This window comes from Sparus aurata, chromosome 6, assembly GCF_900880675.1.
Source record: "Sparus aurata chromosome 6, fSpaAur1.1, whole genome shotgun sequence".
NCBI lineage: Eukaryota > Metazoa > Chordata > Actinopteri > Spariformes > Sparidae > Sparus > Sparus aurata.
This window is the reverse complement of record NC_044192.1, coordinates 7,732,534-7,755,095: the sequence shown is the minus strand read 5'-3', so window position 1 is coordinate 7,755,095 and position 22,562 is coordinate 7,732,534. Positions and strand designations below refer to the sequence as shown.

General features: G+C 39.3%; 2 protein-coding genes and 1 long non-coding RNA gene across 5 annotated transcripts in view; 2 read left to right on the top strand and 1 right to left on the bottom strand.

Annotated features, from left to right (window-relative positions):
- Positions 1-3,299, top strand: part of LOC115582856 (filamin-B-like) — a 68,687-nt gene extending 65,388 nt beyond the window's left edge. For both annotated transcript variants that reach the window (XM_030419078.1, XM_030419077.1), the window contains one exon: positions 1,333-3,299. In XM_030419078.1, coding sequence (XP_030274938.1) covers positions 1,333-1,520 — 188 coding nt within the window. In that variant the 3' untranslated portion in view covers positions 1,521-3,299. The remainder of the gene's footprint in view (positions 1-1,332) is intronic.
- A 611-nt stretch (positions 3,300-3,910) lies between these two features.
- On the top strand, positions 3,911-18,520 carry LOC115582860 (caspase recruitment domain-containing protein 8-like). The gene is made up of 15 exons (XM_030419084.1): positions 3,911-4,039; positions 6,836-7,060; positions 7,938-8,048; positions 10,170-10,248; positions 10,458-10,631; positions 11,129-11,184; positions 11,815-11,965; positions 12,196-12,367; positions 12,787-12,935; positions 13,238-13,293; positions 14,947-15,164; positions 16,126-16,403; positions 16,646-16,759; positions 16,855-16,996; positions 17,281-18,520. The coding sequence occupies exons 2-15, from the start codon at positions 6,855-6,857 to the stop codon at positions 17,598-17,600; spliced, it is 2,226 nt and encodes a 741-aa protein (XP_030274944.1). The 5' UTR covers positions 3,911-4,039; positions 6,836-6,854; the 3' UTR covers positions 17,601-18,520.
- Positions 12,583-15,558, bottom strand: LOC115582868 (uncharacterized). 2 transcript variants are annotated; one of them, XR_003984262.1, is made up of 3 exons: positions 15,458-15,558; positions 14,945-15,147; positions 12,583-12,921 (listed from the first exon to the last, which is right to left on the bottom strand). It is a non-coding gene; the product is annotated as an uncharacterized LOC115582868 (long non-coding RNA). The 2 variants fall into 2 exon arrangements; XR_003984261.1 differs by having other exon boundaries at positions 12,583-12,908; positions 15,458-15,552.
- Positions 18,521-22,562: the final 4,042 nt, after the last annotated feature.

Below are 22,562 nucleotides of genomic sequence, written 5' to 3'. Positions count from 1 at the left end.
TACAATTTATTATCATAATATTAGATTATTTTGTTCACTCTGAGTTCTTGTACAGCTTGGATTATATTTTAGAACTTTGACTTCCCTTGTTTCATAAAATAAAACGCTTTATTGAAAAGATATTTCTCAAAGGAAGGAATTTATTCTGAAACTGAATCAGATTCTGTACCAAATAATTACTTTTTCAGTCATTCAAAAGCAGCACTCTGTACTTGATTGTAGAGCTGCAACGATTAATAGATTAGTTGTATATTAAGTTAAGCAAACATTAGCAAACTATTTTGATAATTCCCCAATAATTGGCTTGAGTAATTTGTCAAGGAAAGAAGAAAACCGTCAGATATCTGCTGCAAAAATATGAATGTTTTCTTATTTCTTTCCTCCTCTGTGTCGTGGACAAAACGAGACATTTAAGCGACGTCATCTCAGGCTTTGGGAAACAATGATCGATGATTTACTGACCAAACAACTAACCAATTAATTTAGAAAATAATCCGATTAATTGACAAAATAATTATTAGTTGCAGCCTGTAGTTGCAGGGTTCGTACGGGTGCTTGAAATCCTTGAAAGTGCTTGAATTTTAATGTTGTGTTTTCAAGGTCTGAAAAGTGCTTGGATTTTAGTTTAAGTGCTTGAAAGTGCTTGACATTATAACTCTGTGTCTTGGCAACATTGGGATCAGACTGAATAGTTTTATTATTACAAGGAGAAATAAAATCAGTGTGTGTGTGTGTGTGTATCATCACACATGCAGCCTGGTAGCAATAGAGAAGGACGGCTGAGAAGAAGGTGAATTTGATGCAATTTGGACTGATGACATGTTCAGTATTAAACTTTGATGAATAAGCGAACAGCTTATAAAAGTTTATGTCAAAAATGAAAATTACAGGGTGCTCTCAGGTCTCTGAAGAACGGCAAGTAGCCGTTTTTTTGGATAAAACTTTGTGTTCTCCTTTAATTTCTAATGTTTTTGCTATTATGAAACATCATTTTAGATGTTTACAGCGTAATACAATGTACATAATTGTGATAAAAAAGTGGAAAAAATAATCATGAGTGTATATATATTACTGTAGATATGTATTTTACCCCAGCGATAAGGTGCTGGAAAATTTTGTAAATGACCCTTAAAAGTGCTTAAAAAGTGCTTGAATTTGACCTTGAAAAATTTGTACAAACCCTTAGTTGACAGTTTTCAGTTCTCCATCTTAAAGGTGTTTTTTAATATTATTATGATGGCTGAAACTATAAAAATGAAATATATCCTTTAACACTTTTAACACTGATGTTGGGGTAATTAACCCACCGTTGTCTTCCCCTCCTGTCTCCAGGTAAGAATATGCTCCTGGTGGGAGTGCACGGCCCGCAGATCCCCTGTGAGGAGGTTCTGGTCAAACACATGGGCAACCTGCAGTACAACGTTAGCTACCTGCTGAAGGAGCGGGGCAGCTACATCCTGGTGGTCAAGTGGGGCGAGGACCACATCCCCGGCTCCCCCTTCCAAGTCACCGTCCCGTGATGCACCCTCGTTACTCCTCCCGCACCATTTTGCATCCCCGTTTGAGCGGACTCATTAGCTGCACTGCAAATAACTGTCCAATGAACAAGTTGCTTAACAAAGCTCTGTGTGCTAATCATGTGTTTAAAATCAGATGTCCAAGGATTTTCTACCCCGACACAATCGAATTAACTTTTAATGGTTTTCAATCTGCCAAAAAGGAGAAAAGTCAGATTTTGAAACATCAGGGAGGCTAAATGGTAAAACAAACAAAAAAAAAGTGGTAGATGCCGATATCTTTCCTAAAGCTGGAGCTGTACATAAAATGGCTAAAAGAAACAATTATCTAATCTAATCTAATGTTGATTTTTTTGCTGCCCTGAAATTATCAACTGACAAATTTTTGCACTTGACGATAGTTTTTATACTTGATTGGTAAATTAAAGATGGCTGGTTGCCTCTGCACGTTTCCAAGATGTTAAAACTAGATTTGGACAGAGACGACACATTTTTAAATGCATATGTAAAGGAAAAAAAACAACTGGATTACACAGCACTTTGCTTCAGGTCACTTAAAGATCAGAAACAAAATAAAAAAGATTTAGAGACACATTTCACGTGGAGGTCTGTGAGGTTTCTTAGCGGTTTTATTATGTTCCAGAGAGACGAGGTGAGTCTTCTCTGATCAGTCAGCTGCTGCAGGGAACCAGCCAATTCTACACAAATCTGTACAGAACTTTACTCAACAAAATGATAAAGTGCTTTGTATGAAAATGCCGAAACATCTCAATGTAACGCAGAAAACTGGAACCGTCTGTATTTGGTTTAATGTCCGAATGTCTCTTTAAAGACTCGCTCTGACAGGAAGTGTCAAACTGTACGCGACTACTGATGTTTATTGATTTCTTGCTATTGAAACTTAGCTCCCAGAGTCCCATGAGAAAATAATGTTGCCATAACCAATTAATGACTGTTAAAGGGACAGTTCACCACAATATCCAAATACACATTTACCTCTTCTGATCTGTACTTCTGTTTATCCATCGAGATTGAAGTGCCAAATTATGACCTGGTTACTCAAAATAATCCACATTTTCTTTCTGCATCACCGCTAAGAAGAAAGTGGTCATCCACTCATGGAACAGCCAAATTAATTTATATCCCATTATATTCGATACATTTATCTCTAGAGCTGATATCTCTAAGACTCCACTCACCACAGATAAGAGGAACATAATCTAGTGTTGATTTCGGGGTGAACTGTCCCTTTAAAGCTGCCTTCACACTACTGGTTCCTGCACTGTACGACAGACTACTTAAATGTGTGCTAGAGTTTTGGGTTCGTCGCTGTTTCCTGTTGTTCTGTCAGCTGCATTTTCACTTGAACAGATCTGACTTTTAACTCTGCGGCTCAGCTCTGATCTGCTTCAGGTCGGAGTAGAAATCACTCCTGTAGGGATGCTGGACGACCAGCGACAGTACAATTTAAAAACACAGACTGTTACTCCATAAAATCCTGTAATGAAACATTAAAAAAAACAACCTGAGCTGTAAAATTAAAGGTCAGATTTGTGTTTTTTGTGTAAATCCTGTAGAAACCTGGATGAATCTCTCTTTGTCTTACCTGGATGTTGTTGCCTAATCATTGCTACTTTTGATACTTAAGGGATGAGAGGACTTTTGTAGGGGGGGTAAAAGAACTTCTCATTTTGTATTCATTAGGGAATGGGTGTTTTAATGTGAAATTAAACCCTGAGATGGTGTACATTTGATAATTAAAATCAACTGGAATTAAAACAACATTTACTGGATCTCATTTGTTCTCTTCAGCATCGGTGACATTGTTTCATTCAGGGGGTGTAGTCGCAGTTCTGTGCTAAAATATTAATTAAAAACCAGTAGGGTGAACAAACCAGGAGCAAGATGTTTAACTGATGCATATTCACAAGAAACATGTCTTGAATATTGTTGTGAAACAGTATAAAGAAGTATGTAAAGAGTGCAGGATATTTTACATTTCATCAGTGAGCTTTGATTCTCTCTAAAAACATCTCACTCACCTACAGTGACGCACAACAGAGGAGACAGTGTGTGAATTTTGTTAGATGCATTTAAAAAACAAAGGAGAAACTGAGGCGGCCGAGAGAGATTTGGTCTGGGGTCTCACCTTTTACAGGCTGGGGACATCCTGCTCAACAATCATATGCAATATATGGACGTGCAAAGACTGTGTCGCATAATAACAGTCGGGTACAGTGCAGCTGAATGAAATGAAGAAGCAGAAACACTTTGTCAGTCTGCAAATGAACGAATGTTGTCAAACAGATCAAGCATCTGAAATGTGCGAAACCAACATTTTGATTCAAAGTCATTTCAGTTCAGTTAGGTCATGAACACGCCACGTTGAAGAGCAACACACACACACACCCACAGAGACGTCTTAGTAAACAGGGAGGGAACCTAAAAAAGGAAACTATCCAGTCTGTAAGCTCAGACTCCATTTTGAGCGGACAGAGCAACAACTGCAGGACATAAGTCTGGTGAGTGTGAAAACAACACTTGTATTATTTTACGATTAAAGTCTAAGTTAGTTTTCTCGACAGTCAATGAACGAGTGACGTTCGCGCTGTGGACGGATGACGTACTTTTGAAGGCCAAGGGCTCTATCTTAACGATCTGAAACGCAAATATCAAACGCAAAGCGCAAGGAGCTTTGTGGGCAGATCTCAGGCGCTGTTGCTATTATGCCGGCGGGATAAATGACTCTTACGCCCGACGCAAATCTAAAATGGGTTGGTCTGAAGTAGCTATATTATTCATAGGTGTGGTTTGGGCGTAACGTGCAAAAAAAAAAAAAAAATCAGAGCGTCATCTCACATTCCCTTTAAAAGCAGGCGCGCTTGTGCCATGGCGCATTGCCATTATAATGGCGCATTTGCCAGGCGCATGCCAGGAGCGGTTCACAGCCGAGGAGACCGACGTTCTCGTCAGGGCCGTAAAAGACCGAGAAGTGGCCTTGTATGGGGATAAGAGAAATCCATCCAAATTAGCTCTGGTTAAACGGGCGTGGGAGCAAATTGCCACAATTGTTTCTACAGCTGGCATCCCCAGGACATCGCACCGGGCCAAGGGAGCAGTGTGCACGGGCCGAGTAGTGCTCAACGGCCAGCTGATGAGGGAGCAGTGCAAACACCAAGGTGCAGAGGATCCAGACCCACTACACGCCTTGGCAGCATTGTCAGACCGGACCGCACTGTCAGGGATGCAGCAAGGTATTAATGCCCGTCTTGACCGGGTGGCGATGTTGCTGCGGCCTCTCAGGCGCATCGCCTCAAGTCTCCAAACGCACCACCTGCTCCTGTTGTGCCCCTTCCTCCTCCTCCTCCCCCAACTCCATCTCCACCCGCTCCACTAGGAGCACATCGCGCATTGCCACTCCCGGACCCTCAGGGCTACAGCGGGCGCGTCGCATATCAGAGGGAAAAAGAATTCAGTTCTTCTGTTTAAATCTTTTCAACTTTTTTGTATGGTTTGCAAAAACGGGAACTGCTTCCTCGTAGATGAGAGAAGCAAAGTGTATGCACGTTAAGCACACGCTACATTATGGCCAAGCATGCGCCCTTAAAATACTGCATCTGAACAAGCGCCACTGACTTTAGACTAGGTTTTTCCTGGTCTGTTGCGCAAGTGTTTTCTGAAACGGATAAATAGCACCAGTGAACGTTTGCGCCGGAACACGCCTCCTCTTTTCGCCGAACCGCCCCGGGAGCGCAAAGTCATTCCCTAATTTAAGGACGCGCGTCTGCGGAGGGAAAATTCCAATGTGCGCCGAATGCAAAATAGGAATTACAAAAGCGCCAGTGTACAAAGTCAGTTGTGCTGAGTGCAAGATAGAGCCCTAACTCTGAAGTTAGCATCACCCTGGTTTCCGCCATAGACACATAAACAAAGACGCCTTACTGGGCGGGTTGGCCGGCTGCTGAATGTCGCCGCCATATTGGAGGAGGCAGATCCGCCCCGTGAACTAATACAAGTTAATGCAGGGAACTTCATAAAACTCCTTCTACAAAGTGCTATAAGTTAATGTGTCTCATGTACACATTCACACACATACGGATATATTCAGGAAACGGATAGGAACCAAAAACAACGTCTGTGACGTTCTCTGATGATTATAAAGGTAAACTAATCCTCATGTTTGTATACAGGTCCGCACCAAAACATTTTATAATGTTTTTACATTACATTTTACAGTATTGTGTTTAAGGACTACAGCACGTAAGAAAAAAACAAAACAAACAATTTAGTGGTGGGAACTAATCATTTTAAAGTCGAGGCTGTAAAGGACCATGAGAAAAAAAAATTGGCTGGTGGAAATTATGATTGGCTGGTAACTTTGGAAAGTTACTTTTCATTGCTGAACATATAAGGATTAGTTAACGTTTATAATCATCAGAGAACATTACAGACGTTGTTTTTGGTTCCTCTCTGATTCCTGAATAACGGAGCTGCCACATCCAATATGGCGTCGACGTACGGTCCAGCGCCCAGTGAGGCGTCTATGTGTGTCTATGGTTCCCTCCACAAAAAAGTCTCTGGGATTTTTTCCATTGGATTTTGGAATATGGCTGAAAATAACACAGAGTCAAACACAAGTTTATGATATTTACACGTTTTGCCAAGCATACATAGTATTCACAGATGGACACCACTTTTGTGATTCTCATTCAGGGGTGGTTCCAGGGGGGGGCAACAGGGGCCAGTGCCCCCGTAACTCTGAGTCTGGACCCCCCTGTGGCCCCCCAACAGGGAGTCTGCATTAGTAATACAATGACAGATTTCTTGCAATGATTTTGTTCTGAAGGGAAAGGCAGAAATAAAGTGTCTCAGCAGTTTACTACACAAGTAAAATTGCTGAAATTGTAAACACTGTTTTGTCTGAATGAGGGATTCATCCTTTTTTAGGGGTTGTATGTGCCCCCTAACAAAGAAGCCGGCCCCCCTATTAAAACTGGTCTAGAACCACCACTGGTCTTATTTACACACTTGTTAGCAACCAATGTTTTTCAGACAATACGCGCTTTATAATTACACTGTGGTGGTTTTAATTGTGTATTCCATGTGGTAGTAAATATCTTACTTTGAGATGAGGGAACCGGATGTGCAAACATGTTAACTGATTTCTGGGTTTTAGGACGGCAAGCTTCATCATTCTATGAACTCGACAATATGATTCATTTGTGGACACAAAGTCCTGATATAATGAATAATCTACATTAAGACTAAACGAACAGAGAGCTGACCAGGTGGTTTCATTACACTGTTTATTTTCTCAGACTGACTTCAGACCAGAAGATGAGTGATTCTGTGAAGGAGGTGGAGGTCGAGTCCTCAGGAGCGAGCCTTCTCTCTGTGAAGAAAGAGGGCCACAAGGTTGAGTCTCAAGGATCAAGTGGTCTCTCTGTGATAAAAGAGGGCATCAAGGTTGTATCTCAGGGACTGAGCGGTCTCTCTGTGAAGACTGACGGCTCTAAAGATCCTCCTCCACGCTTTGACACAAAGTAAGAGGACTCACACTAACTCATTCAGTGTTTGCTGATTATGTTTTGCCATTTGCTAGTTGTCAGAGTAACATTAGGCTTCAGGAATCAAGGAAATACACTGCCAGACCTCCATATTTTAGAGCAAGCGCCATTTGGCAGATCTATTTCATAATTACAAGCTATAACCAGATCACACACCCTGTTGTCAAGTGTCCACAGCAGCAGGATTAGCAGTTACTTACAACCCAGATTCCCAAAAAGTTGGGCGTCTTGGAATTTGCAATTCTTTTTGCTGCTGCGATCACAACTTTATTTTGACCCACAAGAAGTGGCCAAAAGTTTGAAGTATTGCATTTAATGCTGAATGTTTAAAATGGCACGGATGACAAAGAGTTTACAGTGGCTGTATTTCATCACTCAGCAACTCTCAAAATGGATTTTCATGCCTCACTGTCAGGGACCACTGTGGCCGAGGCATCATGTTTCATGTTGTCGGTCCATCTGTCAGTCCCATTCCTGAGTCCACTTTGACTCAAGGATGATTAGGTTTTGATGGTCAAAGGTCACTTTAACCTCACAAAAGATTTTTGTTGGCCACATCCCAAGAATGAGGGTGGAAAATGTCCAATAGGATAAAATGATAAAGTCATGACATTTTATATTCTGCTGAATTACCAGAATTATTTTCATCACTTCTAATTGTTTATTAGTGTGAATGAAAACAGAGCAGCTGAAATAAAAGGAAACAATACTTTTCATTGCAGACTGAATGCTGGATTTCAAACAGAAAACAAAACACCAACTTTTATATAATTTCTTCTTTTATTGTCAAATCTTTTTTATTTTTAAAAAACAGTCAACAAATCAGTTTAGTTAAACTGGACTGTCTCCACAGAGGTATGAAGATGAATCATGATTCTGAAGAGGAGCAGGATACTGACTTGTCCCAAGATCCTCTTGGAAAGATCGTCAAGCTCATTCCTGTACTTGGACCCTCAGGCACGGCGTAAGACTCTTTTCTTCTATTTGACCGTAAACTGACCAGATGGAAAATGATGTGTTTCGGATGAAGACAAAATGTCCTGCTCAATGATTTATATTCATAATGCAGAACGAGTGCAGAGACGCACTGACTTACTGACACTTATCCTGTGTGCACCAAGACAAACAAGAGACTGGTATGAAGGTAGGTCGGAGAGCCGTGGAGAGAGTTTCAGAGATCCTTTATTGATTTATTTACGAAGACAGTTTACTCCTGGAGGAAAAACTGAATTGAACTGAAGTGATAACAATGCCAAAGATCCTTTACGGATTTGCTTGGGAGGAGAGTTTACTTTGTAACAAATTGAATTTCTAAATGGTAAATAGACTGGATTTATAAAGCGCTTTTCTAGTCAGCGTTCAGTATTTACCCATTCACACACATATCCATACACTGTTTGCAGAGGTTACCATGTATGATGCCACAAGCTCATCAGGAGCTATTACCAGTCATACACACTAACACACATACTGCAAATTATTTGGTTCTTACCAAGAAAAAAAAACAACTGAGATTTAGAAGTGTTGGATAATTTGTCTTGGTTTAAGAGTTAATTTCTTATTTTAAGGGTTCAACTTTACACTATAATTTTATATCAAGCAAACCTTATCTTTTTTGTCACAAATAGGCAGGAAATCTTAAAATGAGGTGAATAACTGTTAAAATAAGATATATAACATTTCTCCCCCAAAGTCTCATCAAAATAAATCTTGTTTTAAGATTCAGTAACAAACTCAGCTTGCTTGATTCAAGAGTCACACAAAAAGCATCTGAAAAAACAGAGTTTATTGCTCTGACTTCAAGCAGATGATGACCAATGTTTGTTCACAAAACTGGCACAGGAAACACAAAACAGGAAACAGGCGAACTGGGTCACCCAATACATGATACGCCCATACATACTTATTGTTCCTCCATATTAATGTCTGCGGGCAATAATGTCACAAATACTATATTTATTTTATTGGAACAAAGGTATTGTCTTTAAAACTAACTGGAAAATAGGAAATGCAGTCAATTAGTTATTTTAAAAATTCTGTAGCCTGGGCAACATTGGGAACTGCCACCTCATATGCCAGCAACTCTGGACTCAGATTCAGTGTTTCCCAACGCTGGTACTCAAAAGCAACTAAAGAGGAATCTATCACACAGATATCTTTTATCAGTCCGAAATGTCGAACACTCTTATAAGTCATTCTGGTTGTGATTTCTGTAAGATGTATATTCTGAAAATAAGGGCAGACTTTAGGTTTTAAGGTTTAGTTATAAGATGAAGTAAACCTTGTTTCAAGATAAACCTGCTTGGATTAAGACAGAGTTTAGACATTCTTCACTAATACTATAGTATTTTTCTCAAAATGTAATATTTTTCTTAACTAATCTTCAGTTTAATTTGCTAAAAGAAAGAAAGACTTTGTAATTGTTCATATTTAGTATATTTCACTTATTTCGAGGCTGTAAACAGTTACTCTTTAAGTAATCTCATCTTAAAACAAGCATTTTATGCTTATTTTTATGCTCATACTTAGTATATTTCACTTAATTTAGGGTTGTTATAAGTAAAATTTTAAGTAATCTCATTTTAAAACCAGCATGTTGGCTTATTTTAAGTCTTCCAAATACCTCTGTAGACATTCTTATTTCTAGATTTAACAATCTTAATTGAAGAAATCTTGTCAAGCGAAACTATCTTGCTGCATGGACAGATAATTTCACTTGTTTTGAGGACCCTTTCCCTCAGATTTTGTGTTTTTATCTTGTTTTTAGATCCCCCTTTTTTGCAGTGCATCGGTTTCCTCCCTGAGTAAAACCTTCAGGATCTTTGGTAATGTTATCACTTTACTGCAGTCAGTTCAGTTTTTCTATGTAGGGAAATTGTTGTTACTGCAATTCGATTATTCTGAACTGCTGCTCAAGCGCTCTTCTGGAAGGTGATTATTTTTTACCTACAGTCTGTACATGTGGACGAGGCCTTAGTACCTCTCATCAAGTCTCCCTCTGATGATTATTCTCACTTGAGTGAAAGAGAAATGTATATATATATTTAAACTCTCTCACTAAGATTTTCTCTCTTTTCCCTCCAAGGAAGAGCACAGTGATCAGCTCTCCACAGTATTATCAGAAGTACAAGATTAACCCCCGGCATCTGCAGGCTGAGATAGAGGTTCATCTAAAAGATGCACACAAATCTGTCTTTTGTGTTCCACAATACCTTGATTAAAAAGTGCACCATTATATTTACTAGTTCCATTTTATTCATATCATTTTTGTGTCTCCTCTTAGACAATCGTCAGCGATGTCAAGAGTATCTTGATCATCATATGTCTGAGTACATTATCAGATTGTCACTGTGCTTTTTCATATGCCTTTTAGACTAATTCGGACTATATTCAAGAGAGGAAACGCCTTGAAAATGCGATCGGCTCTCCAGTGCAGTTTCAGAGGTGCAAGATTCAGTCGCTGTATCTGGAGATGTACAGCGGGCACTTAACTAAACTTCTTGATGACCTTGAACAACAGGTCAAACAAATGGAAGAAAAGATAAAGGTAGATTCTCTGAAAGATGCACACAAATCTGTTCTTTGTGTTCCACAGTATCTTGATTATAAAGTGCACCATTATATTTACTAGTTCCATTTTATTCATATCCTTTTTGTATCTCCTCTTCACTGACAATCATCAGTTACTTCAAGTGGATTTGAAAATAAAAAATCACTATCAATTAGTGATACAATGTCAGTTCCTCACATTTTTAGACATTTAGGCTCTCTTAGTTTCACTCCAGCCAGAGTTTAGTTTTCCTGACCTCCTGCATTCTGTCCATCACAGTCCTGCAGGCTTCAGTTGTGCAGGATAATTTCACTGAATGATAATAATATTTTTAACAAGGGATAAACTGATGAATACATTTTAAGGAGTGAATATAGACTAAACTGTGCATAACTGGGAGAGTTGAGCTGCAGTCTTTGCCCCCATCTCATGGTGTTTTAATTAACTCTACCATCCATTTTAATGAACTCATTTTGTGACTCTTTTAATTTTAGGACCAGCAACATTTCCTACCTGAACTACTAACTGAGTCTGGAAAGACGTCATACAGGTAACAAAACATCAAATGCTCTATAAGGGATGTACTACAGAGCAAGATTAGCGAGACATGTTGAATCTATTCTGTGTCACAAACCTGGCTGTCTTTTAATCTAGAGACATCTGAATGCTAATTTAATATGCAGACATAATCTGGTCCAGATTATTGACCTCTATAAATCCTGCAGAAATATTGTTTTATTTTATTCATGAGGTTGTTGTTGCTCTTACTGAACTACAAAATGTATTTAGTGTTTTCCATGCAGTGGGTGCTGAAAGCTGAATTTTCCCAGTTCAGTCTGGATCTTTTTCTGAACAACCAGTCGCAAAACATCAAGAGGACGAACACTGTGATTTGTGATTGGCCCTTGCTTGCTGTAAGAGAAATAATCTAAAGCCACAAAAGTTCACTGTTATAAATCAGGCCTATGAAGACAAACTGAATGTAGTGTAATTCCTCCAAACCAGAACATTTCTACTGTGAATCATGTTTTGAATGCGCTTATGTGTTAAATTCACCACTTCTAACGGAAGTTTAATTCTACTGTGAATGATCATTCTCACTTGAGCCAAATGAGTGAAAGAGAAATGTGTATATATAATTAAACTCTATCGTTAAGATTTTCTCCCTTTTCCCTCCAAGGAAGAACACAGTGATCGGCTCTCCAGAGTATTATCAGAGGAACAAGACTGAGCCTCGGAATCTGCAGGCTGAGATAGAGTTTTACCACCAGCACTTAACTGAGCTTCAAAATGATCTTAAACAGATCAAACAAAGCAAAGAAAGGATTAAGGTAGATTCTCTGTCTGTTCTTTGTGCTCCATAATACCTTGATTAAATAGTGCACCATTATATTTACTAGTTCCATTTTATTCATATCCTTTTTGTGTCTCCTCTTCACTGACAATCCATCATCAGTTACTTCAAGTGTATTTGAAAATAGAAAATCACTATCAACTATCTTGATCATCATGTCTGAGTACATTATCAGATTGTCACTGTGCTTTTTCATATGCTTTTTAGACTTATTCGGACTATAATCAAGAGAGGGAACGCCTTGAAAATCTACACAACAAACTTGGACGTTTAGAGGAAAGTATTGCCAGGTCCAAAAGAAATCATCGTATTCAAGTCTCGCCATTCAGTATCCATCCAGGTGACATCAACAAGGCTCCACCTGACAGACCTGAACAACGTGAGTGAAAGCTTATCGGAATATTGTAAAGGAACGTAAACTGTTATTAAAATATGATGCATTTGTTTTGCCTTGATGCAGGATTCAGCCCCCCTTTTAGGGGTTCAGTCTCTCTTCTTTGTCAATTTTCTTTAATCACACAGTATGGACTTGTTCTTAGATTTGTATTAACCTCCTTTCGACCTTGTCTTGACATAAACATACCTGCACTTGGCCTTAAACTTTTTACTTGATTTTCCACATTTTGGCTTTATTAAAAGGGTTTGACAATAGATAACAACAGGTAACATGTGTAGAAAGACAAGCTACAAAGGACCCTGACCAGCTTTGAACTGTGGACTTGGCTGTTAGAAGTTTATGAATGTTGGGTCACCAGGATGTCCAAAAGTTTGACCTCTGCTGCGTCTCCCATCCCCCAGATCCATCCACATCTGAGTCTAACCTTGCTGTGTCTGAGAACATCAGAGAGGAGAGTAAAGAGGATGAAGAGGATCAGCCGTGTCCTGATGATCCAGAGAGGTCAAACCAGCAGCATCAGCGTCTGTGTGGAGAGGCTCAAAGTCCAAATGTCAGTTTGTCACATTTTTAGACATTTAGGCCTTCTTAGTTTCACTCCAGCCAGAGTTTAGTTTTCCAGACCTCCTGCATTCTGTCCATCACAGTCCTGCAGGCTTCAGTTGTGCAGGATAATTTCACTATCATTTTTAACAAGGAATAATGAACTGATGAATAAATATTAAGGAGTACATATAGACTAAACTGTACATAACTGTGAGAGTTGAGCTGCAGTCTTTGCCCCCATCTCAATGTGTTTTAATTAACTCTCCCGTTCAGTTTAATGAACTAATTTTGTGACCCTTTTAATTTTAGGACAAGCAACATTTCCAACCTGAACTACTAACCGAGTCTGGAAAGACATCATACAGGTAACAAAACATCAAATTCTCTATAAGGGATGTACTACAGAGCAAGATTAGTGACAGCAGACCTGTTTAAAAATTCTTGAGTAGGATATTTGAATATGTTTGATCAAGTTTAGGGGTGGATACCAAGAACCTCACGATACGATGCGTATCACGATATAAATAAAGATGAAAACACATGTACCTGTATATGTACATAGATGATATTGATCAGAGGACAAATTGAGTCAAAACTATTTCATTCAAAACAGCCTCTCCATTTTATTAATTTCCATGAAATTTCCGGGCCGCAATATTCTCTTTGTCCAGCTCGTTGTTCTTGCCATCTCTCTTAACTTTGAAGCCAAAGTGCTTCCAAACGTCAACTTCACAGAGCCTGAAAAAGCCAGGCTGGGTTAACAAAGCAAGTTGATAAACGCCAATTAATATTACAGAATATTTATTTATGTACTAGTTGTTACCTTTAATCCATAACTGAGGTTTTAGGATTTGTAGAGCCAGCTCATGCAAAGAAAGCCTGGCTATGTTCAGTAGTTCAACTCCTTTCAACATTTACTGTTTGATTGAAAGTTCATCTTTTACAGTTTAGCCAATTTCTTGCATTTCAAAATGTGCGGTGAACTTCTGTCTGTTGGATGATGGGGATGGTTGTCAGTAGGGGTGGGAAAAATAATCAATTCTTAGATGAATCACGATTCGGACGCAGATGATTCTGAATCATTTCACAAATTTAAAAAAATAAATTTTCTACATGTTAATTGACAACGTAATGTTGTCAGAACGCAAGAGGCGGAACTCAGAAGTGCAGAAGTGCAGCGCCTGGACAGTTGACAGTGTGCACACAACAAAAAACATGGGATGTGTCGTGAATGTCTGTACTCACAAACAACTCATGGGTGGAACGTCTGAGGCATTTGTTCCCGCCGAGCGGCTCGAGAACAGCGTGGAGACCGCTGTTAGCTGTTAGCCGTTAGCTGTGGCGTTGAGTGCGCAGCGTCCAGGTTAACTTGCGACACCTGTAACTAACTATCGGGTATTTCTGTCATTCCGCCATGCGTTCAAATGGTTACTTATAGCCATCGTTCCCAGCCGAATACATCGTTATTAAGCTGAATCCAGGTCGATGTGAAAACTGTACACTGTCAAACAGCCGGCAGAGTATGTTGAAATCCAGCCCGAACTCAGCGTGAGGTCAGTCAGCTGTGGCAAAGTGTGAGACGTCCAGATCAACCTGGGATTCAAACACCTGTATTGACCATCGACCAGCTGCAGCTGTATTAATGTACTACATGTCTGCTGCTACAGGAACACTTTTCTTTTCCTTTTGCTTCTTTGCAAAGCTGGATGTTTGCTAGCAAATGCATCCTTCCAGTTGACTTGCCACATTTCTTTCATTTGTTTTATTAATTAGATATATTGGAAGTAAATTAAGAATGGATCATTACAAAGTAGTCACACAGTGAGAAAAAAGTAGGAAGTGATTAGCAAACTCAAGATTAAATTATTATTATTTTTTTAAATCGTGCATGGAAATGTACATAAGCTTGTTGCATCAAGAACTGATTTAGAATTGAATCGTTGACCTCTGAAACGGAATCGAATCGTGAGATTCCCACCCCTAGCTCTTTTGACAGCAGTCTCCTCTGTGTCTTACAGATTCAGGTGTCCTCGTCCAGGTGTGTTCCACTGTGAAGCAACTGGACTGGTGTTTGTTATGGTTCAGGAGGCGGAGCTGCTGTACAGGACTGTCCAATGGGATGAGAGCCTCCTCAGATCAGCTGGCAAGATGGCTGCAGGGCTGCTGTTTGATATCAAGTGTTCAGAGGACGCTGCTGTCTGTCAGCTCCACCTGCCTCACTGTGAAGTTATAGATGGTAAGTGTTCTTCCCCCGGAGGAGGAAAAAGAAACCTACACAAATCTTAAAATCTATTTCCATGAAAATGTAATAAACAGAAAATCACTCAACGAGGAAAGCTCACAGGCTATTAAAATTAACTACTCTATGTTACAAACTCTACAAAAAAAAGACGCTCCAAGCGGAGGGAAAAGACAAACGCTATGAAATTACCTGACTGAAACAAAAGACCAACCAAAAATATTATTAACACAAAATCACTCTTCTTAAGAGGAACACTAAACAGAAAACAAAACTTGGCAATACTTAACTTGGAAACGATCAAGGCTGGGTGTACTCGATGAGATGAACGAAATACTCTGGCAACGCGGACAGGGGAAGACAAAGACTATATACACGAGGGAAGGGAGCACAGGTGGAAACAATCAGGGATCAGGGAAGATGCCAGACCGGTGACACAAGAGGAAGGGTAAGTGACCTGAAATGAGAGGAGAGTTACTTTTCAAAATAAAACATGAAATTCACAAGACAAAAAAAAAAACCCCAAGACAGGACATCCCTCAACCCGGTGTGACACTTACAGTATGACTGTATCAGAGCTGAAAGAATTAGTTCATTATTTCATTTTCAATTCTTCACTACCAAACTGTGACACAAAGAAGAAAATGCACCCAAAAACTAAAAATATACTTTTCAAGCAGAACTGGATGGTATTAGAGGAAAGTTCCCCATCCACCAAATTCATCAGAATATATCTGAATATTATTTTGAAAAAATAAATGATTTCCTCTGTATTTATTTTGCACAATTTTCATTTATTGTCTCTGGCTTTCCATCCTCCATCACTTAATATGTATTCAATAAATTGCTCAACCTGGACAACAGTTGTACAAAAGATCAGCTCAATGTTCTGGAAAACTCTATAAAACAACTACTATAGTTGTAATGACTAAAAGTTCACAGCTCTGTGTTTTCACAGCTCCGCTGCCTGAAGGTCTGCTGTCCGTCGTCCACATCACTGATGATGGAATGAACTTCCTCGAGCCGTTGGAGATTACAGACACTCATGTGGTTGTCACAGTCTCTCACTTCTCTCCCATTGGCATAGTGAGGAAATTTTTTCAAAGGTTGTTGAACAGCAATGACATAAGACCAGTTAGTGTCCAAGTCCTGCTGTTCCTCGGACAACCAAACCCAAAAACAAAGAGACAAAAACTCAACGTGTTTCTCCTCCCGAGGAACATCCATCTGGACGAGGTAAAGCTCCATGTTACAGCTGTCAGTCCAAACTTGTCTCTTTAAGAAGACCTTAACAATATGTCTTAAAATAACAGTAATAATTGCAGCTCCATTCTGCGGATGCAGTAAATGTGGGTACTTGCCGACCTACAAATACACTGATACTGATCTATCTGTAATGAGATATAATTGGCCTGTTAATGTCAGGTTCCACTGAAGAGAAACTGTTTAAGTGTGAAAATGTTCTGATGTTTCTTCAGGTGAGCGCACAGCAGCGATATTCAGAGAACATCCAGGTTCCTTCAAAATGTGAACTCTTTGAAGATCAGAGTTACACTCTTCACTGTCCTCAGGCCATTAAAATACAGCCTAAGGTGAGAATTTGAAATAAAAGACTTTGTTAGTGCTGCAGCATGTTGACACAATTCATCTTTGAATACTTTAACGATTCTGACACTTTTGTTTTCAGAGTGCAGATTTCAACATGGAGTTTGGACCAAATTACTTCCCAACATTTGAGGTCCGCCTGCCTACAACCACAGAAGAAGTGACTTTAACAGTCAAAGATCAAAGACAGCTGGTGGTCTGGGAGCATGACGTTGATCTCACTGGTAAGACTTCATCCACCTGATGGAACAACAGAGAGGAATAGAATAGATTTGAACCGGTGATGTTGATCCAGATAGACGGAGGGATGCAGGAATGTTTTCCTCACTTTCTTTACTATCGATGGAGAGTTTTTCAAAATTTTTAAAATTTTTGTTGGAATTATCCATCTTGATGGAAAATCTGGTGTATTTGGGTGGCTGGAATTTCAGTCAAACTTTAAAATGTTGCGAGTTGTCTTAAAAAGTGATGATGGTTTTTAAAAGTTTTATCTTTGGATATCTTCCAGATTCAACAAGGAGAACTGGACAGATGAACGTCCCAGCAGAGGACGATGTGCCAGCAGAACAGAAGCTGAGCTCTGTTAGGTCACAGTTTGTAGAGCGAGTGTCTGGACCTGTTCTGAACCAGCTTCTGGATAAACTTCTTGATCTGGACTTTATAAATGATGAAGAAATGCAGTCAGTCAAAACACAATCGACCACTCAGGAAAAAGCACGAAAATTGATCGACACAGTGCGAAAAAAGGGAACTGTAGCCAGCTCGGTCCTGATCGCTGCTCTCCGTAAGACGGATCCAACTCTTTCCAGCCAGCTGAAGTTAAGCTGAAGAAAAATCAAGAAACGTGTGTGATGATGAATCTTTATAACAGCTGGCTGTTTAAGGGTGTTTTCACACCTGGAGTCTAGCTCATTTTATCAGGACCAAAGAGGGCAAAAATGCACTTGAATGCTTGTAGTTTGTATATTCATGTTGTTTGGTGTCACAAAGAGCTCAAGAGGTAACTGATCATGAGCTTTATTACTGTTGTTGGACTCTAAATCACATGTTATGAATAACAACTAACAGGAAGAGAAGAAAAGGAAGCAGCCTGTACATGATTTTGAGCTTTTCACTGTGGGATCACTGAAACATACTTTTAATTGACTTAATGAATCAACAAAGTAAAAAGTAGGATAAAAACACAGCACTTTTAACGGCTTCTCAGCTGCTCATCAGGGAAAATAAAAATATATTAATAAAATGATTCACGTCAGGAGAGTCTCAGAAAATCCCACACAAATGCAGTGAGGCTTGCACTGAATCACTGTGTAAAAGCAGGTTCAACACTGTTTATAAATGTAACAGTTCAAATGATGTTTTTGATGAAAATTGTAAATACTTTGAAATACATAGTATATTTACATATTTCTGCTACATTTATATAAACCAAAGAAATATTTCGCTTGCATCAAAAACACATGTTTTTACCTTTTTTATATGTCATTGTTTTATATTTTTACACAAAGATGTTTTTTATTGTTTGTATTGAAATGTTGTTGTTTTTTATGTCATTTATGTATAAATCCTGAAATACATTCATTTATTGAGACTCATCTGACTTTCTCTTTATTAACTGGGAAAATGCAAAGTTCTGTTGTAACTGAACCGGGCCAGTTACTTGTTAAAGCGAAACTCTCGCCAAAAAGCAACCGAGGCTTTATTTGGGATTGAATATGAGTCAAACCTTCGTGTGAAAGCATTATTACGACGAAAGAGGCACTTTTAAGATTTACTGTAGTTTCGGTTTTGGGCACGTTAATTTTGAACGGGAGTGCATGGGGCAAGACATGCTAGCATCAAAATCGCTATTTTTATAACACTAAAAAGGCTCGACACAACATGTCTTTGCTCGTAGCATCACCAGGGTCTCTACTCATGAACATGAGCATTGAGAACATTGGGCCTCATTCACCAATATCTTCTTAAGAATCTTCTTAGATTCTTTCTTAAGTTGTTCTTAAGAGGTTCCTTAAGAAAACCCTACGTCAGATTCACCAACGCGTCCGTAAGCCTCAGAATTGTTCGCAGCTGTGTTCTTACATTGATGAAAGCCGCAGGAAATATATATGCCATTGTTTTGCGGGCCTTGGATGGAGAAATGCCACGTATAAATAGGGTGGGGGGGTTACTAATTGATGGCATGTTTCCAATTTACTTGATTTATCTTAAATCATTGGCACATTTAATTTATTTTAGAATTTAAATTCTTTGTAAATTACCAAAAATATGAAATGAATAAATAAATGAATATGACAGAATTATCACTGTAATATTGCATTTTATTGAACTACACAAGAGAAGAAAACACAACCATGCCAACATTTCAGCACTGAAATGTGCGTAAGAGTACTCCTGAGTGTTCGTAGGATTTGTTCTTGCCTAAGAAAAAATCTTAGATAAGAAAACATTCATGAATGCCACAATCTTTGTAAAATCTTCATAAGTGGGACTTAAGAACAAATTTGTTCGTAAGAACGGTTCATGAATGAGGTCCATTGTGTACACAGAGTTTATGAAAAAGAAGGTTTTTGAACTACTCACGTTAGCTGCTGCGCTCCTGCGCGTTGCCGTCATGCCAGACAAAAAGTGCTGATCCCCGAGTGCGACCTGACAGGCAGGAGAGTAATGGTGAACCGCTCCTCAAGCGTGCCTGTCAGGTCGCACTCGGGGATCGACACTTTTTGGCTGCCATGACGGCAACGCGCAAGAGGTGCAGCAGCTAACGTGAGTAGTTGACTTATTATGCAACTGTACCGCCAACACGATTTGCTTTTGCATTCTGTCCAAACACAGTTAAAGTTCACATTGAAGAAGCTGAACAGCACACAAAAAGTCAGAAAACAATTAATATGATCAATATGTAGGCAGAGTTGGCGGGTGGGTGTGGTCAGAGCATGAGCACCAGAAGTAGGAAGTAGCCAGAGGCGCTCCACTTTACATCACTGGCCCACATTCACTTTAAGTTGCAGATTTCTGTATCAGTTTCAATCCTGTCCCCTGAAATACGTTCATGGAGAAACCTTTGACAATGAGAACTCAACAGAACAGAAGAGTGCTCTGGTGTTCATACGTCTGAACGAGGATTATGTCAACACAAAACTTCACAGGTGTGTAGTTGAGATAAAAATAAAGGCAAATTAAATTAAAATGTTTTTTTTGTTTTGTCCAAGAAATGTGTGCTGAGTACTTACAGCATGTAATAAAAACTCCTGAGTACTCATGTGTCAACAAGTTAACGGGTGATTTTAGGACAATACTGTGATTTATGTGATTTTTATATTTTATGCTTCTTCTATTTTGTATGAATATTTTAGTTGTATTTGTTTCTTCCTCATAATTCTCCTGACAATTAACAAACATGCTCATATTGTGCTTCTCAAAACTGTAATAACGTGCAGTTTGCTACAACCACTTTGTTTTGTTGGTGTGTCCTATGTGGCCTGTGTGGTGTTAAAAATATATATGATATATTATAGATAAAGCAGTCAAATGTACTAACAGACAGGTGTGTCTTATTTGTACTATTTAATGATACAATTCAGCATTAGTTTGGAGTCACTGGGTCACAGGACATCGAAGCTATTGATTAAGTCAGATTTTTAATGATCTATGGTGAAAAAATATCTAATCTGTTGATTTTTTGCTGCTGTCAAATTATCAACTGACAAATTTTAGCACTTGACGATAGTTTTTATACTTGATTGGTAAATTAAAGATGGCTGGTTGTCTCTGCATGTTTCTAAGATGTTAAAACTAGATGTGGACCGAGACGACACATTTTTAAACGCATATGTCAAGAAAAAAAATAACTGGGTTACACAGTACTTTAGGTCAGGTCAAAGAAAGAACGGAACAAAATAAAAAATGATTTAGAGACACATTTCACCTGGAGGTCTGTGAGGTTTCTTGGCGGTTTGATGTTCCAGAGACGAGGTGAGTCTTCTCTGGTCGGTCAGCTGTCGCAGGGAACCAGCCAATTTTAAAAAATCTGTGCAGAACAATTCTCTACAAAAGTGCTTCGAACAAAAATGCTGAAAAATCTCAGTTTAAAGCAGAAAACTGGAACCGTCTGTATTTGGTTTAATGTCCGAATGTTTCTTTAAAGACTCGCTCTGACAGGAAGTGTCAAACTGTATGCGACTACTGATGTTTATTGATTTCTTGCTCTTGAAACTTAGCTCCCAGAGTTCCATGAGAAAATAATGTTGCCATAACCAATTAATGACTGTTAAAGGGACAGTTCACCACAAAATCCAAATACAGATTTACCTCTTCTGATCTGTACTTCTAGATTGAAGTGCCAAATTATGACCTGGTTACTCAAAATAATCCACATTTTCTTTCTGCGTCACCGCTAAGAAGAAAGTGGTCATCCACTCATGAACAGCCAAATTAATTTATATCCAATTATATTCGATAAATTTATCTCTAGAGCTGATATCTCTTAGACTCCACTCACCACAGCTAAGAGGAACCGGGGTGAACTGTCCCTTTAAAGCTGCCTTCACACTACTGGTTCCTGCACTGTACGACAGACTACTTAAATGTGTGCTAGAGTTTTGGGTTCGTCGCTGTTTCCTCTTGTTCTGTCAGCTGCATTTTCACTTGAACAGATCTGACTTTTAACTCTGCGGCTCAGCTCTGATCTGCTTCAGGTCGGAGTAGAAATCACTCCGGTAGGGATGCTGGACGACCAGCGACAGTACAATTTAAAAACACAGACTGTTACTCCATAAAATCCTGTAATGAAACATTAAAAAAAACAACCTGAGCTGTAAAATTAAAGGTCAGATTTGTGTTTTGTGTGTAAATCCTGTAGAAACCTGGGGTCCGTTTCACAAAGCAGGTTCAACAAACTCTGAGTCTAACCCTGAACTCTGAGTTGATCTACTCTGAGATAGGAAACTCTGAGTTTTCGGTTCCAGAACAGCAGATTTGAGTTAGTTTGATCAACTCGGAGTAGTTTAACCTGGAGTTAAGCACGTGCACCACAAGTATAAAAAGACAGCATCAATGGAGCCCTGATTCGACGAGTCACCATGGCAACGGGGAAGAGGAGGGCTACGTTTTTCACCCCACTGGAATTGGAAATATTAATGCGCTCATACGGTGAGTTTGAGCACGTTTTTAGAAGGAAGTGTAACACTGCTGCAGCAGCAAAAGAGAGGGAGAAGGCGTGGGAGAACATTGGCGCTCGGGTCAATGCGTAATTTTAAATGTAGTCCTTTGCAATCACAATAATATTACAGGGGGAAACTGCTTGAGTGGTAGCCTATTAATTTATTTAATTTAGGTGCAACCCTGGCTGAGAAGCGCACTTGGCTGCAGCTTAAGTTGAAACATAAAAACATTGTTCAAACAGGTAAGACCTCGGCATAATCTCATGGGGGTAACTCATTTTGATCATGTTTTACATTGTAAATATTAAGTGGCTGTTTGACTGTACAGTTGTTTTATCCCCAACATAATGCTGTTTTCACACACATAAATGTCTTCTCATCTATATCATGTTCTGTTAAATAATTAAGCCTATTTAAACTAACAGACTTCTACTCAGCCAACAGAAAGAAAGCAGATGCCCGTAAAACGGGTGGTGGCCCAGCACCGCCACCTCTAACGGAGGCAGAGGAGCTGAAAATGATAAAGATGGTAGCCGTTTCAGGGCGAGGCACACTTTTCTGACCGCTCTGCATACAGTTGCCTTGCTCAAGTGCTCTGCATCTCCGACGTTGTATAAAAAACTCCCAT

Excerpts from the sequence above, each read along its gene's own strand:
- LOC115582860 (XM_030419084.1), top strand. The coding sequence starts at position 6,855 with ATGAGTGATTCTGTGAAGGAGGTGGAGGTCGAGTCCTCAGGAGCGAGC. Across the intron at positions 11,966-12,195 it reads AAAGCAAAGAAAGGATTAAG|ACTTATTCGGACTATAATCA; the intron begins GTAGATTCTCTG and ends TATGCTTTTTAG. Across the intron at positions 12,936-13,237 it reads GAGAGGCTCAAAGTCCAAAT|GACAAGCAACATTTCCAACC; the intron begins GTCAGTTTGTCA and ends TTTTAATTTTAG.